Source organism: Rhinopithecus bieti, unplaced genomic scaffold, assembly GCF_001698545.2.
Source record: "Rhinopithecus bieti isolate Rb0 unplaced genomic scaffold, ASM169854v2 scaffold_56365, whole genome shotgun sequence".
Taxonomy (NCBI): Eukaryota; Metazoa; Chordata; class Mammalia; order Primates; family Cercopithecidae; genus Rhinopithecus; species Rhinopithecus bieti.
Genome location: NW_016821528.1, coordinates 8,381 through 26,672, shown reverse-complemented (window position 1 = coordinate 26,672; position 18,292 = coordinate 8,381). Strand labels below are relative to the sequence as shown.

Sequence of the window (18,292 nt, the reverse complement as noted above, 5' to 3'; positions counted from 1 at the left end):
AAAAAAAAAAAAAAAAAACCTGCAGATTCAAATGTTATAATCATGATAAAGTTTTTGTTTGTTTGTTTCATTTTGTGATTTGGTTTTCCCCCGTGGGTACCTTTATTCTTATGCATATCTTCTCTATATACTTTCAAAGGTGGCCAGCTAATGGTCCAGATTTACGACATTGTTAAGGTAAACTTTACCAATGGATAAAAAGTTCCTCAGCTTCAAATCCCCAAAACTACAGCTCTAAACTCTTTTATAATTCCTATCATGGCATAGATGAGCACTGCAGATATTAAACTGGTTTCTGGATTTTATATTTATATTCTATCTGCATTTTCCTGCAAGAGTAATATTCACTCACTGATTTATGGTAACATTTTTTTACACTTAAATATCCCATTGCACTTCACAAGTGTTTCTTTGTTCATTATATGACTAGAGCATCACAAAAAGCCTGCGAGGTGCATGGCTTGTCAGTACCATACCCCACCCTCAATTCCCTGTGCCTTTCATTTTGTTTCAGGAATTAATGGGTCCAAAAGGAAGATAAGTTGACTGACTTCCTCATGTCTCACAGGCAATAGATGATAGAAGTGGAGCAAGAAGGTTCTCCATTATCTGTTGCTTCCCCCGAGTTTGTTCACAATGTACAGCTAAGTGATGGGTGAGAAAACATCTTTGTTGTCCTGAGGCTGTCCAGAGATGGACACTTGACTCCATGGTTACTTAGAGAAGTACTACATCCTCTCAGGGTAAATGGGCTCACATTGGACAGCATCACGGACCACCCAGGATCATGATGGCATTCTCAGGGCCAGAAGCAAAATATGGAGAAACCCCTTATCCTGAATGCATCCAGGTCAGGCTTGAGCTATAACTTCTGCCCAGATTCAGGGGAGCTGGAGCAGGAAGTTTAGGGTCTGGTGTTGGGAGCCCAAGGTTGGAGTTCCAGCCCCACTGCTGATTGGCTTGGGGGGTCTGGGAGACCTGCCACTTCCCTTCTCAGTTTCTTCTTGTGAGAAAAGGGAGGCAAACATCTGACCTCACAGAAGCATTGGAAGTTATCATCTGAAAGAATGGCCATAAGATTGTTACTGTCACCTCAGTTCTCTTCTCCAGTGCTTCTGTGGACCCTTGTGGTAAATCCCTTCTACTTGTCTTGAGAAGAAAATACCCAGGGCCAGCATTGCTTCTCTCAGCCAATCAGTTAGTGAAAAAGTACTTTCTGATGCCCTAGAAAGAACCTTGTCTGTGCCGGGCAGTGTCTAGGATATGGAGAGGAATTCAATCACACAGCTGTTGCCTCTTAAGAGATCACAGAGAAGCTGTCATTCTGGGGAAAGAAGAGGTACCAGTAAATACTGTAACAAAGGGATAAAGGATATAAGAGTACAAAGGAGTGATCAACTGACCAAGCTGTGGAATTAAGTAAAGACTTCAGATATGAAATGTTTAAGTAAGTCCTGTTTCCACCCAGGTAATGCAGTGAGAGGAAGCACATTCCAGGCGGGAGAAACAAGTGCAAAAACCAAGAGACTTGAAACAACGTGGACTGTTGAAGGAAATGGCCTGAAATATAAGGACCAGGGAGTCGTAGTAAATAGTGCAGTAGTAAATAGTTAAGCTACAAAGGTAGAAAAGAGCCAGATCATGAAAGGCCTTGAATGCTGGGCTGAAAAAGTGGTCTTCATTCCAGGCAAATTATGTAATGCTCTTATGCAGTTTAGTGACCCCATTTGTCATGCAAAATTACAAACTGCACTTCCATTCTATGAAACTCCACTTTAAAAGACATCATCAATTTCAGACAATACTGATATGTTAATATTTATTCCAAATCCTGCCTTTCCTTGTGCAGGGTGATAGTTTTCAACAGTCACGCTTGAGACATCTGTTCTTTTCATGCCCTCCAGCTGGTGGTACTCATGTGTGCAGGGTACTCACATTTTAGTGAATGAGGGGAAAAGGAGAGTGAGAGAGAAGGAATAAGAGGTGAGGTTTAGAAAACTTTGGGATTCTCTACTCTTCCCCCAGCCATCCCACTACTCTTCAGTTCTTTTCTCTCTTCCCATGCAGAATGGAATCTCCTAAGAAACAGTCACAATCTCATACAGGGTAACTGGTAGCATGCCAAGTGTCTGAGGTTTTGGAAAGAAGTGGGCCAAGTACCTTTTGAATTACTGTATGGGTGAATCTGACAGTGTGTGCGCAGTGATTTGTCTACTTCAGTGTTTAAGCAAGGGAGGCCCTAAAACCAACAAACACCTACAGTTATCAACAAATATTCAGCAAATAATAAATCAACAGATATCCACGGGAATCAACAGTTTCAATAGACCTGAGTGAGTGCGATGAGCAAAGGCTCTGCAAGGTCAGTACTATGCCAGGGTGGGGCTTGACTACTGGGGACCCTGCTGAGGCCATCTGCACGAGAAATATTTTGTGTTCCATACTAAATGCGGGTAAGAAGAGGCAGATCACCGAATGATAGCATCTGGGTAGTGCTTGGCTATGTATGTGTAATACAGAGGACTGATATAATAGAGCTGTAGGTTAACTAGGGCTCTCCTTTCATTGGCCCTGACTTCCTTCTTTTATTTTAGTTTTTTAGAGATGGAGGTCTCACTATGTTGCCCAGATGGGACTTGAACTCCTGCACTCAGGGATCCTCTCACTTTAGCCGTAACCAGCAGCTGGAACTACAGGCACACACCAGCGCAGCCCTCTAATTTCCTTCTTTAATTAGTCAACCAAGCTTTGAGTTAGGCTTTCAGAGCCCACCTCCTCTCTCTCTCGTTCACGAAGACACTGTTTTGTGACACTTGCTCCATCCATTCCATTTGCTTTTTGCTGTGTTATAGGGTGCGAAGAGGAGATTAAAAAAATAACCTCTTACCTTCTAGATGTTTGCTGTTGGTCTCCTGGTCTCATTCATAACATTGGGGTGGGGTGAAGGAAACCATACTGTCCCTCAAAATCTTTCCAGCTTTAGAGATGTCTGAGGAAGAAGTGAGTCGCTGGTGCTCACACCGGTGGACACATTACTTTGATACAATGAAAAGAAAGTCATGTATGGGTTCTTGGTGGTGCGCAGGTTTATTCAAAGGAGCTGAAAAGCAAAAAAATACAGTGGAGGAGCTAACATTTGAGATTAAGTGAAAAAAAAAATGGTCACAAAGAGATTTACGGGGAGGAGGGAAACCAAAAAGGGCTTCCAAGACATCGCACTCTTCGTTTACCTTCTACCTCACTGGTGGTGACTTCTCAGTCTCTTGTTTTGTCTCCTCTTCTCTCTGATCTCTTTAAGACCCAGGGCTCTGTCCATGGTCATCTGTTGTTCTCTATGTACACCCACTCCCTAGGGTGATCTCATACTGTCCCATGGTTTTCAGTATCATTTACATGGAGAAATTTCCAACTTATGCATCCAGCTTAGTCAGACCTCTCCCATGAACTGCACACTCCAATAACTGCTCAACAGCCCCACTTAATGTCCTAAAAACACCTTCAAACTCAACTTGTCCAAAACTGATTTCCTAGCCTCTCCTCTTCCTAGCACCCATCCAAACCACACCCTTCTTCATCTCTATCAGTGGCAACTCCATCTTCCCAGTTGTTTTATGGAGCCATCCATGACTTCTCTCTTTCCTTACATTTATGAGAAAATTCTACTTACTCTTCCTTCAAAATATACCCCCAATTTAAATACCTCTCACCACCTCCATTGTTACCTCTCAGATATCATAATCTCACACATAGAATACTGCGATACTCTAACTAGTTTCCCTGCTTCCTCACTTTCTCCTTTATAGCCCGTCCTTAAAACAGCAGAGAGATTTTTTAGAAATATAAGTCAGGTCAATTATCTGCTGAAAATCCACAGTGGGTTTGTGGACATGGGATGCAACACCCAGGTTATGCGTCAGTGATGGACTTATCATGCTGCTTCAGCTCTCACCTCCATTAGAGATTGCCTCATCTGCTGAAAGCAACCTTGTCCAAGGCTACATCCCTTCCTGGGGCAGCCCACATCCAAAGAGTGATTAGTGTAGGGGTTGAAAGGCCTGTAAATATTACCCCAACTCTGAAGGGCCATTCTAGTTCCAAAGCTTCCTGTGGGTGTGGTTGACACTGTCACTGAGTCTTTTTCAGAGCTTCACTCTCTTTGTGCTCCTGCTGCTTTCCCATTTATTCCCCAGGTATTGACCCCAAGGGCACTGCTTAATAAATTTTCTACAAGATTAACTTTGTTTCTGGGTCTGTTTCCTGGGAAATCCCAATTTGTGACAGGCTCCCCATTTCATGCAGAGTAAATGCCAAGTCTTTACAATGCCTTATATTATTTAGACCCTTACTTCCTCTCTGACTTCTCCTATGTCTTTCTACTTCACCTATGTAGCTCTAGCTAAATAAGCCTCCTTGTTAGTCTTTGAACATGCCAAAGACACACTTATCTCTTAGGCCCTTTCCTCTAGTAGTTCCTTTTGCCTAGAATGCTCTTTCTAGGCAAAATATGCTAGATATATGCTTGGCTCACTTCCTTCATTTATGTGCTCAAATATTACCTTCTCCATGAAGTCCACCCCAATCTCCCTATTTACCATGGTGACCTACCACTTCCCTTCCCTCTTACCTTGTTCTAATTTTCTTTTTTATAACAGTTATCAATTTTTGACATCCCACATAATTTACTATGCTTTTGTTTGTTTGTTTGTTTTTGGGTTTTTTTTTTAGTGTTAGCCTCCCCTTGCTTGAATGTAAGCTCCATGAGACATCACTGAATTCTTTGTTCATGAAATATCCCAAATGCCTAGTTAAAGTGCCTGGAACAAAGTAGGCACTGAATACATTTGTTGAACAAACGAATGAATAAAGTAGATTTAACAGTAGGAACAAAGTGTGTGTAGAAAGAGGGTGATAGAGAGGGAAGAATATGAATGAGTCATGGAGAAAAATCACAGCTATGAATCACTTCTCCCTTGGTGCTACTGCTTGTTTCCCATTTCTTTATGCAAATATTAGGAAAAAATGATAATTAGAGCATTACTTGGCATCAAGAGACCTAGTTTCAGTCCAGCACTCTTACTAGCTGTGTGACCCTGGTTTCCTTTTTCTCTTTAAGCTTAATCTCCTTATCTGAAAAATGGAGGTAGTAACACTCAGCTTCCAGTATCCTGTGAAGATTAAGATGTGCCCAGCACATACTAGGTGTCCAACAAATGTTTACTGACATCCCGACATCCTCCAAAGGCAAATGATTTAAACTAATAATGCAAATGTCTTGTAGTATGTGCTTGAAAATGTAACCGGAAAAATAGGTATACACATTCATTACATTATGTGTGGCCTTCAACTTTATGTTATGTACCTGTTTCATAGACTTGGGGTAGAGGAAGAAATCTGCCCCATTTCCATTTAATCAGTGACCTCTCAGCTACTTTACTTGCTTTCTAGGATAGCAACAGAAAAACATATTTAAGGCCAGGCACGGTGGGACATGCCTATAATCCCAGCACTTTGGTAGGCTGAGGCAGGCGGATCACCTGAGGTCAGGAGTTCGAGACCAGCCTGACCAACATGGTGAAACCATGTCTCTATTAAAAATACAAAATTAACCAGGTGTGGTGGTGCCTGCCTGTAATCCCAGCTACTCGGGGAGGCTGAGGCAGAAGAATTACTTGAACCTGGAAGGTGGAGGTTGCAATGAGCCAAGATTGGGCCTCTGGGCAATAAGAGCGAAACTCAAAAAAAAAAAAAAAAAAAAAAAAAATTTAAAAACTCCAAAAAAAAAAAAATTACCAGAAAACAACAGAGGTATAGTGTTAGCTGTGCAGAACAGTAGAGAAGAATCACAGGCCCTAGGTTTCAATGTTAAACACATTACCGAATTAATAGCTATGGATAAATGACATCAGGTATTCCAGCCTTTCAACTTGTTTTTTTTCTCTCTAGAACACTCCTTCCTCAAATCATTGCATGGGCTGGCTTCATTAGTTATTTGCTAATATCCACTCAGGCCTTCCTCTGAAAACCTTTTGCTGAAGTAGTTCCCTTATTTCACTTCATCTCTATCCATTGCTCTGCTTTTTTGTTCTTCATACAACTTATCACTCTCTGAAATTATACAGGTTATTTAGGTTATTTGTCTACATCTTTGTTGCTTTTCTCCCCTCTATGAGAATGTAAGCACCCTGACAGAATGGACAGTATCTATCTCATTCATCACTATTGGGCAAATGCATCAAAAAGTAGCTGAATGAATGAATGAATGAATGATTGCATTCAGGATAATAACCCTGCTCTCTTAACTGTCCAGTAATGTTATAAAGATTAACGAGTTCTCTGGGAAAACAAACTCAGTTCTTAGCAGAGATTAAAAGAGCTATGTACATCCAAAGAATTATTTAAATAATTTCTTTCACATTTCAGTAATAGAATTTCTGGACCTATATTCACTAGTTAAATGTCACTGGAACATTGCTAAATATAAAGGTTAACCAAAAGGACATGTGGTTTACCTTCTTGAGAATTAAAGGGAATTCACCTTTATTAAGCATCTGTGCTGTACAATGGTACATACTAAGGATATAGTTTCTCATATACCTCTAAACAGAACTGAGTAAGGGTGTTACCCTCACTATCAGGAAGCGGAATAGACTCACAAAGATTAAGTAACTTGCTAGTACAGAGCTAGTAAAACCTGGAATTAATGTCCAATCAGCTGACCTTATTGTTTTTTTCGCTTATTCCATCCTTTCTTGAGGAGCATGTGGCCCTCAGATCTGTGCTTCTTAGGCCAAGATCAAGCATACCATCTCCATTGTTGAAATGGGCTTATTTGAAAACAGTGAAAGAAGAAAACAAAACTTTGCTAGTTTAGTCACTGGTTTCGTGAAATCCCAGTGGAAAGAGATGTGGGTAATTTGGAACTTTGTATGATTTGAAAAGCCAAGTTTTTTTGCCCCAGATTAAGCTTAGTGAGAACAAGGGCAAGCAGATGGAAGACATATTAGGAAATAAGACAAGGGGCAAGAAAAACCTAATTTCCTAGATCAGTGTTTTCTAATCATTACTGATGATAAAGAATCACCTGGAGTATCTTGTACAGCTGCCCCCAGGTCCCTTCCCAAGAGATTTTGATTCATTACATCTAAGATAGGGCTCAGCAATTTATATTTAACAATTGCTCCAGGTAAATCTTATCAGGTAAGTATAGGAAATAATAACTCTGACCTCACTCAATTGCCACCTATAAATCAGTGATTTTCAATGTGGGGTCCCAGGACCAGCAGCATCAGTCTCATGTGGGAACTTGTTATAAATATAAGCCCGTGGACCCCACCCTAGACCTGCTAAATCAGAATCTCTGTAAGAGGGCCCCAGAAATTTGTATTTTAACAAGTTCTCAAGGTGATTCTGATGTGTACTAAAGTTTGAGAGCTACTGTACTAAATAATCTCTAATTATAGCCAATAATTAAAAAACCTTCGATTGTTCAACCCCCAGGTGCAAGAAGTAGCATAAGATGAAATAGAATGACCAGTTCAACCCCCAAAAAGGGCATCCACCCAAGATATGCCTCCAAGGGAGAACGTCTCAGAGATCACAAAGAGGTATTTGACCAAAAGAGTCACTCAACTGCTAGGATAGGTAGTCCTTGTCTAACAGATTATGATATATGCTTTGGACCAGAAACTACTATGCATTGTTTCCTATTTCTTCCCTTTTTCAAATGGTAGTTTTGATTACATTTTTCTGGTTATCTCCCCACTACTGTATACTGGGTGTGTTGAGAAGAGTAGTTTATAATTTAAGTATAGTTGACCAGAATGCTAGGAAGATGGATCTAAAGATGGCTGCATATCAACTAGGGATCTTGAACTTACTGCTAAATGCAGTAACTGGATAAGACTTCAAGTTTTTCTCCTTTGGAGACATGAATTTATCACACCTATGTGTGGCATTTTTTGAAAGAGGATGTATAGGAAGAAATGTGTCCATGGATGCTAGGTATTCAAATGAAGAAGCTATACTAGATATTTGTGATTGGTGAATAGCATTCATTCTTCATTTCCCCAAAGCCCTTGATTCTACTGGAAATCCATCTGGTTCCAGAGAGATATATCCTAGGGCAGGGGTCCCCAACCCCAGGGGTCCCCAACCCCTGGGCCACTGACAAATACTGGTCCATGGCCTGCTAGGAACCAGGCCGCACAGCAGGAGGTGAGCGGCAGGTGGGTAAGCAAGCGAAGCTTCATCTGTGTTTACAGCTGCTCCCCATCACTTGCATTACCACCTGGGCTCTGCCTCCTGTCAGATCAGCAGTGGCATTAGATTCTCATAGGAGCATGAACCCTATTGTGAACTGTGCATGCAAGGGATCCAGGTTGCATGTTCCTTATGAGAATATAATGCCTGATGATCTGTTGCTGTCTCCCATCACCCCCAGATGGGACGGTCTAGTTGCAGGAAAACAAGCTCAGGGCTCCTACTGATTCTACATTATGGTGAGTTATATAATTATTTCATTATGTATTAGAACATAATAATAGAAATAAATTGCACAATAAATATAAGGCATTTGAATCATCCCCAAACCACTCCTTCCCCTCACCCATCCTGTCTGTGGAAAAACTGTTTTCCATGAAACCAGTTCCTGGTGCCAAAACAATTGGGGACCACTGCCCTAGAGAGTTTAGGGATGGAACACATGACCTGCTAAGCCAATCAGTGTATTTCATCCCTGAGATTTTAGTGATTGGTCAAAGTATCTTACCTAAACCAGCAAAGAATACATCATAGGACACAGGCTATCTATCTTTCTCTAGATTGGACTGCTGTAGCCTGGAACTGCTGGTCCAATTTTGCTACCATAAGAAAACACAGCCTGAGAATGAAACTGACACACAGAAGGAAAATCCTAAAGAATCATAAACACTGAGGCTGAGCCCCAATTCAAACTATGCCTGAAGCCCATCTGAGCTCTGGATTTTTTTTTTATTTATTTATATTGATCAATGCTTGGTAACTGTTGAAGCCTGTTTGAAATGGGTTTCCTGTTACATGCAGGCAAGTTCTGTTAGAAAAGGCAAATCAAAGCTATAAATATGAATTTGCATATGGCAGTAGATAAATAATTGTTCATTTCATTTCTGGATTAGTTATATAGTAACTTAACTTTCCCCACAGCTTCAATATAAATTGGTTTTCCTTTTAACTTCCCTCAATAAAATATATTGGCCTCTCTCAAGAAGTTCCTCTCACAGAATATATTATGTTCACATATATTTCACATTTTACTATTGAGAAAAATTGGACTGGCAGAAATTGTGCGTTGGTAGGGTCACTTAAGTTTTCATTAAACTGGGTTAGGGTTTGAAGGTTTGAATTAATTACACCTCCTTCCCTTCCAGATTATGAACCAATTAAAAAATATACACAGAAATCAAATAGGGATTAAGATATCAGCTTTAATATATTGTTCAGTGAAAAAAGCAAAATTCAGAACAGCATGTATATTATGCCACCATTTGTGTAAAAAAAAAACCCTGATACACACATACCCACACACAATATGCTTGTAAATACATGGAATATCTCTGGAATGATACATAAGTAACTGGTAACAGTTGTTACTTTTGAAAATGGGATGGGGAACTGAGGCCAGGGGTGAGAAGGAGGAAAAGAAACTTACTTTTAATTGTATACCCTTTTGTACTGTTTGACTTTTACCATAGGCATATGTTATTTTTCTAAAAAACAATTTATATATTAAAACTGTAAAAAAGAATAAAAATAAATACCAGCTTTATAGCTGATAGAGCTGGATTGGAGAATACGAGTTGGACCTGAGGCTGAAATGAAATTCTACCATAAGTCTAAGGACTTTGGGATCCCCCACCCCAAGGAGAGATAGTTGGGTCTACAAAGCAGATGTTTACCCAGCCATGTAGTGAAGGACTGCAGTTTTTCCCACATCTTGCTGTGTGGAACGAACTCAAGATCCAAGAGCCGCCTAAGCTGCCTATCCATTATAACCATTTTCTCAATCTCATCAAGTTATTCCTTCTCCCAAGCATAAGATTGAATGAGTGTAAGAGAAGATGGGTGGAACTTTCTTCCAAACATTTTTGAGAGATGCAAGTCTTTTCCTTTTCTTGAGTCAGGAGCATGGAGAGAGGAAGAGGATAGATCCCATCACACCCTTGTACATTTTCATTCTCTTAAGCCACAATGGTTAACGCTCAAGACTCTGGTCAACAAACAGGGCTGTGGCTGTCCCCTTCCAGGGATACCAACAGTATCTTAGAAAAGTTCTGCTCCCATCAATGTAAGATCGGTGAGCAGTTCTGTTTTGCCCCAAGAGGCTCTGAAATAAGTCAAAATAGAACAGTAATTAAATTAACTCCAAGGCTACATTACACCCTAGGCTGAAAATTTGATCACAATTGTAGCCCTAATTTACAATTATGTCCAGCCATACTTCCTGACATAGCTGACAACAATTATACAATGACCCCCAAAGATAGCATTAAAATACTCCAAATAATACAATATCAACAACATAATAAAAATGCCTTAGTTTGAACTATATGACCTCCCCCCCCCCCCCATCAACTATTAAACTCCAAGGGAAAAATGACTGCTCAAAATTAAATTTCTAATTCAAAGTCTAAAAGAATTAACGTCCAAAATTCTGCCTTTCCCAATTTCTCGTTTTTCTCATTTCAGCCATATAGATCTCACAAAGATGTCTGCCCAGATATGGGGTTCCTTCAGCAGCTGCAGCCTTGGCTGTCTTCCTCTTGACTGGGTGTAGTTCCTTCAGGACCTCAGGAGTTGAATTAATCTAACCCCACAATTGCATGTCATACATATTAAAGAGTCCAAAGGGTCAATAAGACATAAGATTATCACAATATCAACCTCACATCAAAAAAATTAGAAAGCACACTAGTCCCCAGACACTAGAACAGTTTTTTTAAGCAAATGTATGACCCCAGGACTTAGAACATAGGGCAATACAGACTCACATTGCTGTTGTCAGTCAAACATCATAGTAGACACTTAGTGGCATTACTAAGCAAAAGCAGACAGATAAAAACATAGGAGAAAAGAGAATATCTTCTTTGTTTCATCCTCAGCAGGATGCCAATCTCTGCCGGTAGTCTGGACTCCATGACCTGTGAACTTAAACTAATTTGGAAGATATCTTGCAGTACAGTCCCAATATGATTGTACTGCCTTGAGTCCCAGCCCCAAATGTGCAGAAGTCCATGGCCTTATTAGGCTGTTACTGCTAATGGAGCTTCTGTGAGAACCCCAGTGAGAAAGCATTGGTTTTGGCCAGGTGCTTCTCTCAAAAACCATACTTGTATTTCAACTTTTCTTTCCTAGGCTTTGGTTAACCTCCACCAATGCCTCTTTAATAATGGAAAGCTCAAAGGCCCTTCCATTGTTTACTTTTCTGCCACAGTAGAACTCACCCTTATGTGCATATGAGTTTCTTAGGGACAGCCAAGAAACAGGATAGAGTTAAAATCAAAACACTAACAAAATCTATTAGATTTCTATCTACCAATGCCAGCACTTAAAACGTGATTAAGCCTACAGATTACCTACCACTGACTGTGTTCCAAGTCCTGCTGGGATACCACAATACATGAGCCCACCAGTCCCTACAAGGAAGTATAGCCTGCTTCCAGCCATTCTTGGTTCTCACAAGTGCCTTGCCCACCTAATATGCTGGGACTCTGAAGTCTCCTAAGAATCAAATCTAAAACTTCTGAGTCTCAGCACAGCAAAGAAATCTGTATCTTAGCTTGATTCTAGGTTTCTGTTCTTTCATTTTGAGGTTCTGGACAGATCTGTCAAGCCTTGCCAAACTCAGCCTTTGCCTTGTGACTGAGGACTCTAGCTAGAGCCTGGCTTAATGCTCCTCTGGGCTGGCAAAGACCACTTGTGCTAAAGTCTGCCTGCACAGCTTGTATCAGTTAAAACCCACTCCATGTCTGCAGATACCAGCCAGAGCTATTGGAGACAAGAGAGACCCTAATGCCACTGATGACTAAAACCTTTCACTTAAGCTCCACCAGAAATCTGGATCTCTCCACTCGGAGTTTGGTCCCTAAATGCTTGTCTTCTTATCAGTTTTGCAAAATTTCTCAGCCTATGCTTAGGTACTAAAATGCAAAGTAATTACCTTCTTAATTCTAAAACAGTTGAGCAATAGGTGAAAGAACCAGAAAGAGCAAAATTATTAGCCTTACTTTTGGTACAGTTAGAATTGAGAACGCAACTTGAACAAGAGACCAAAATAGGCTTTCCACTCTTTCCCAAGTTAGATTTTTGAAGCCACCTGGGGGAGATTTGAGATTGCAAAGACACTTACCCAGCCAGTCACATGGGGTATCTCAGCAAGCTTCACACCTCCATGAGTGTAGAGTCCAAGTGCCAAAAAGAATGAGGTGAGAGGTGTTCAGCTACCTTTAATCTATTAACACCACCCAAGATAAAAAAAAAAAGTATGAGCCAATGGATGTCAGGTTTTACCCTTCTCACTAATCAGTTAAATTGTGGACAGGAACCAGTGAAAAGGTTGGAGAGACGGGCAAAAGTTTTCTTCCAAAAACATATGAGAGGGTAGAAGTTCCAATTTTTTACCAAGCAAAACGTGCAAAAAGGGAGAAGATGGTTCTTACAAACTAGAAAGCAATCAAGACTTTTCGTGTCTACAGATTTAGAGTCTAGTATATTTGGCAAATTTCAAGATGACCTCTAAGATGTTTTTACCAAATCGTAGACATAGATATGGAAATCATCATCAAATTTGATGAAGTACACAGAGGGTTTTGCTTCTACCTGATGAATGACCATGCCAGTTCTCTTGCAGCCATCGTCTTTGGCATATTCCACCTGTTTGCCTACCAGGCTGTCTATGACTTCTCCTGGCTCCCTCTCTGCGGGAGGAGAATCATTGCAATCTTGAAGGATGCGGAGGTCACCGTCTTTATAATCATCTAAGAGCTGGTACATATATAATACAGGATCTTTCTCATAGGTAATGTAAAACCATGTGTTCATGACAGGTGCCTGAGCTAAGACCATCCCCCTCCATTCATTTTTGGAACCTTCCTCTGTCTCAAAAATATGTTCCACTGCTTTGCCAACCATTATTTCTGCCAAGTGTGTATCACTGATTCTAGATGATGCAACTCTATTAGGAAGGACTTCAAGTGATGACACTCTTTCATCTCTGTGAAGTTCCAATCCATAAACACAGTCAAATCCATCATATTTGATAAGATACAGAGAGGGATTTACAGGTACCTGATCCAGAACGGTTCCTTTCCACTGTGTTAGAGGTTCATCTCCATCTTTCCATCCGTGCTGAATTCTACAGCCCACGATGTTCCTCCGAGGCTGGGAGGGGGGTCGGCTTCTATGCTTCTTGTGTGCAGCCTTCCTCTTCATCATGGTAACAGACATGCTGCCGTGGCCAGCGCCTGTCCCAGACCGCTGCCCTGCAGCTGCCTTTCCAAACGGGGTCTTCATGCCTGCGTGGAGGAGCACAGTTGCCAGGTGGACTGAGAAAGGAAATTAACAAAATCAGTGCATAACACGGAGACCTTTTTCTCCTAATCAGCGCACCCCGTACACTCACGCCCGTTTTTCCCGAAAGCTACATAGCAAAGCTGGAAATCAAGGCACCCTGGCTGAGTGCCTGCAGTAACCTTCCTCCCCAGCTCAGTCTGGCTAAGCTAGAGCAAGAGATCTGCGGTTCGGTGAAATAGGTAGCAGTTCCCCGTTCCCCTCGCCCTGCTTCCAACACTACCCGGCCAGGAGGCGCAGATTCCCCACCGTCCCGGATTGCGGGCCTCAAGTGCCCAAATCGGACACCTCGCCGTTGCCTCCGCAGTGAGCCTACAGAGAAGGAATATCAGCGGGCTAGCAGCCCGGTGCTTGCAAAAGCTGGAAGATGATGATCCGTAGGCAAGGAGTGTCTCTAAGAGGGCGGCGGGGCAGGCGAAGAGGACCGTGGTAGCGTCCCTTGCTCTTCGCTCCTGCGTCCTCCGCCTTCCTGTTGGCGGTGGCGGTGGCGGCGGCCGCAGCCCCTCTGCCACATCGGCCTGGCTCTAGTCGCTGCCGCGCCGCAGTCTCCTCCCTCTTTTTCTAGCGCAGCTTCCGGCCAGTAGAGAGGCCTCCCCTTCCTGCCAAACACCGCGTGGCGCTCCTCCCCCACCAACCTCTACTACAACGCTGGGCGTGGAAGGTGCTCTTACGCTCTCAGTCCCTCAGCTTCCCCCAGATCAGAAGCTGGGGATCCCACAACCACCTCTCTCTCTCACTGCCTAGGTTTACCTCCCCTGGCTTAGCACTCCCCCCTCCCCCAACCTCACCTCAACTCGCAGCGCCCCTGCCCCATCTGCTTTCCACCTTTCCGGAATTGGCCCTTTCCTTTCCCCTCCCTCCCCGCGTCCCCCCACCCGCCATTGAAGGGGATTTGTTGTAGGACAAGAGAAATGCGCTAGTGCTCAGTGTTCAGGCTGCCGTCTTGACCCAATCTACGTAATTTTTACTGACTTGTCATTTCCAGACTTAACTTCTTGAGGATTTCTTTTCTTTTCCCCAATTGCAAAATAATTGCATGCACAATATTGACACTGTAAAATTCAGAAAATTGGCATGAAGAGAAAATAATTAACTGTAAGCCGGCCTCCCATTTTCCAGGGCTCACAGTGAAATAATAACACTCAGGATTTCCTTTTCCTTTTTTCTAAGCTCTTACAAAGCTTGGATAATTTTGCATACGCACTTTCATGCCCTGCCTATTTGCATATAGAGTAAACATTTGCTCAGTTTTTTAGATATTTTCTGAGAACATATTTTGTAGTAGCTTCATAAAATTCAGCATTAGGATTTTTCATAATTTTGCCGTTGCCTCCTATCTTCAGACGTTTAATTTTTAAATACCTATAAATTGTGCTTTCGCATGAATTATTCTGTTCACTTGAACGGAATAACCTAGACACTAAACTAAGAACAATTGCTATAATTAAAACAGGAATTTGTGAGATCATAAATCTGTGGAGAAAGACATTTTAGAAATGATTCCATCATTTTTATCGTTACAGCCATCCTAGTGGGTATGAAGAGGTATCTTACTGTGGTTTCAATTTGCATTTCTCTAATGACTAATGAGAATGAGCATCTTTTTGTGTGCTTGTTGGACATTTGTGTATCTTTGGAGAAATGTCTATTTCAAGTGCTTTATTCATTTTTTCATTGAATTGTTTGTAGCAGGGCTGTTAATTGTTCTTTTAAATTCTGGATAGGAGAACCTTACCAGATATATGATTTGAAAATATTTTATCCCGTTTTGTGGGGTGTCTTTTCACTTTCTTGATAGTATTTTTGATGCACAAAAGCTTAAAACTTGGTTGTGCTTTTGGAGTCACATCTAACTAAACATGGCCAAATCCAAGTTCATGAAAATGTACCCCTATATTTTCTTGTAAAATTTTGTTTTTAGCTCTTATATTTATGTCTTTGACCCATTTTGAGTCAATTATTACATATGGTGTGATGAAGACATGGTGTGATGAAAGGGGACCAAATTCATTCTTTTGCACATGGATATCCAGTTGTCTCAGCACCTTCTGTTGGAGAGACAATTCTTAGCTCATTTAATTGTCTTGGCATACTTGTTGAAAATCAATTTACTACAGATGTATAGGCTTATGTCTGGACTCCTAATTCTATCTCATAAAATTTTATGCATAAACCACATTTTTTATTTATCTTTATGCAAGAACCACATTTATTTTTTGATTACTGTAACTGTGCAGTATGTTTGAAATCAGTAAGTGTGATTTCTCTGAAAATATTATTAAGATTTTATTGGCTACCCATGGTCCTTTTTTTTTTTTTTTTTTTTTTTAAAAGGGTTTTTCTTTTTCCACCAGCGTAGAGTGCAGGGGCACGATCTCGGCTCACTGCCGCCTCCGCCCCCTGGGTTCAAGCGATTCTCCTGCCTCACCATCCTGAGTACTCGGGTTACAGGCGTGCGCCACCATGCCCAGCTAATTTCATGGTCGCTTTCGACTCCATATGAATTTTAGGATTGTCTTTTCCTTTTCTGAACAAAAGGACCATTGGGATTTTGATAAGGGTTGCACTGACTCTGTAGATAAACTTGGGGAGTATTGTTATCTCAACAATATTGCCTTACAATCCCTGAACACAGAGTTTCCAGAGGACACAATTTCCCACAAACAGAGTTTCCTATGAACACTGGCTATCTTGGAATTTATTTAGATCTTCTTTAAATTATTTCAGCAATGTTTTGTAGTTTTGGTTAGATTTATTTCTAAGTTATTTTATTCTTTTTGATGCTANTTTTTGTTTCGGAGACAGAGTCTTGCTCTGTCAACCAGGCTAGAGTGCAGTGGCACGATCTCGGCTCACTGCAGCCTCCGCCTCCTGGGTTCAAGCGATTCTCCTGCCTCACCATCCTGAGTACTGGGGTTACAGGCGTGCGCCACCATGCCCAGCTAATTTCATGGTCGCTTTCGACTCCATATGAATTTTAGGATTGTCTTTTCCTTTTCTGAACAAAAGGACCATTGGGATTTTGATAAGGGTTGCACTGACTCTGTAGATAAACTTGGGGAGTATTGTTATCTCAACAATATTGCCTTACAATCCCTGAACACAGAGTTTCCAGAGGACACAATTTCCCACAAACAGAGTTTCCTATGAACACTGGCTATCTTGGAATTTATTTAGATCTTCTTTAAATTATTTCAGCAATGTTTTGTAGTTTTGGTTAGATTTATTTCTAAGTTATTTTATTCTTTTTGATGCTATGGTAAAGGGAATTGTTCACTGTGATGTTGTGAAATATATATTTACTCTTTGATCTCCTTTTCTGGCATACAGCCCCTAAAACCCTTGAAGTATCCTGAGCGATAAGAGTGTCTTTTGTATGCTAATAATATGACTGATGATTGGCAGACCCTAGATATCTTCAGGATGTGGGCTGTTCACTGGAAAGACCAGGGCATGATTAGAAGATTGGAGCAGAGAGGAGTTAAAGGTTGAATCGATCACCAATGGCCAATGATGTCTACCTAATGAAGCCTCCATAAGAACCCAGAATAACAAGTTTAAGAGAGCTTTGGGATAGCTGTACACCTGGAGGTTCCTGAAGGGTGCCTCACTTGAACAGGGCATGGAAGCCTGGTGCCCCATTCCACATACCTTGCCCAATATATCTCTTCCTTCTGGGTGTTCATCTGTATCTTCTGTAATATCCTTTCCAATAAATGGGTAAATGTAAGTGAAGTGTTTCCTTGAGTTCTGTGAGCTGCTCCAGCAAATTAATTGAACGAGAACCCTGATTTATAGTACAGATCATAACCTGTAACTTATAATTGGCATCTAAAGTGCAGGGCAGTCTTGTGGGATTGAGCTTTCATGCTTTTTAAGCATTGATACTGTATCTTGTCTTAGTTCAGGCTGTTATAACAAATTACCATAGAATGAGTGGCTGAAACAATAAACATATATTTCTCACAGTTCTGGAGGCTGGAAAGTCCAAGATAAGAAGTACAGGCCAATTTGGTTCCTGGCAATAGGCCCTCTTCCTGGTTCCAAATGGCTGTCTTTTCATTGTACCCTCACATGGTGGAGAGCAGAGAGAGAGCTAGCTCTCTGGCCACCTCATATAAGAGCACTAGTCCCATCCATACGGGCTCTGCCCTAATGACTTAATTATCTCCCAAAGGCTCCACCTTCAAATATTATCACACTGGAGATTAGGCTTTAACATATACATTTAGGGGACAGGGCCACAAACATTCAATCCATAGCATATCCTGAAATTTGACTGAATCCTTTTAATTGTTTCAGTACTTACTAATGGATTCCTTCGGATCATCTCTATATACAATGGTATAATCAGCAAATAAAAATAGTCTTATATTTTCTTTTCTAATATGGGTGACTTGTATTTATTTATTTTCTTGCTCAATTGCCCTGTCTAGAACCTACTGCAGTAAAATGTTGAATGGAAATAGTGAGGGGGCATTCTTGTCCTCTTCTTATACTTAGGGGGAGAAGTTTCAGCCTTTCACTGTTAAATGTGAATTTAGCTCTGTTTTTTATTCATATGTGTCTCTTATCTTGAAGAAGTTACCTTCTATTCCTAGTTTGTTGACAGATTTATTGTTATTATTATTATTATTATTATTATTATTAGAGGGTGTTGGATTTTGTCAAATGCTTTTTTGCGTCAATA

General features: G+C 41.0%; 1 protein-coding gene across 4 annotated transcripts; it reads right to left on the bottom strand.

The window, feature by feature from the left end:
* Positions 1-24: 24 nt before the first annotated feature.
* SPIN3 (spindlin family member 3) lies at positions 25-14,146 on the bottom strand. Of its 4 annotated transcripts, XR_001883042.1 has the most exons (4): positions 13,826-14,146; positions 12,383-13,577; positions 2,888-3,100; positions 25-1,324 (listed from the first exon to the last, which is right to left on the bottom strand). XR_001883042.1 is itself a non-coding variant. In XM_017860401.1 (2 exons), the coding sequence occupies exon 2, from the start codon at positions 13,543-13,545 to the stop codon at positions 12,769-12,771; it is 777 nt and encodes a 258-aa protein (XP_017715890.1). In that variant the 5' UTR covers positions 13,546-13,577; positions 13,852-14,146; the 3' UTR covers positions 9,442-12,768. The 4 variants fall into 4 exon arrangements, 2 of the variants coding, with proteins under 2 accessions (XP_017715890.1, XP_017715891.1); XR_001883043.1 differs by lacking the exons at positions 25-1,324; positions 2,888-3,100 and adding an exon at positions 9,442-11,187; XM_017860401.1 differs by lacking the exons at positions 25-1,324; positions 2,888-3,100 and having other exon boundaries at positions 9,442-13,577; positions 13,852-14,146.
* Between the last annotated feature and the right edge of the window lie 4,146 nt (positions 14,147-18,292).

Excerpts from the sequence above, each read along its gene's own strand:
- SPIN3 (XM_017860401.1), bottom strand. The coding sequence starts at position 13,545 with ATGAAGACCCCGTTTGGAAAGGCAGCTGCAGGGCAGCGGTCTGGGACA.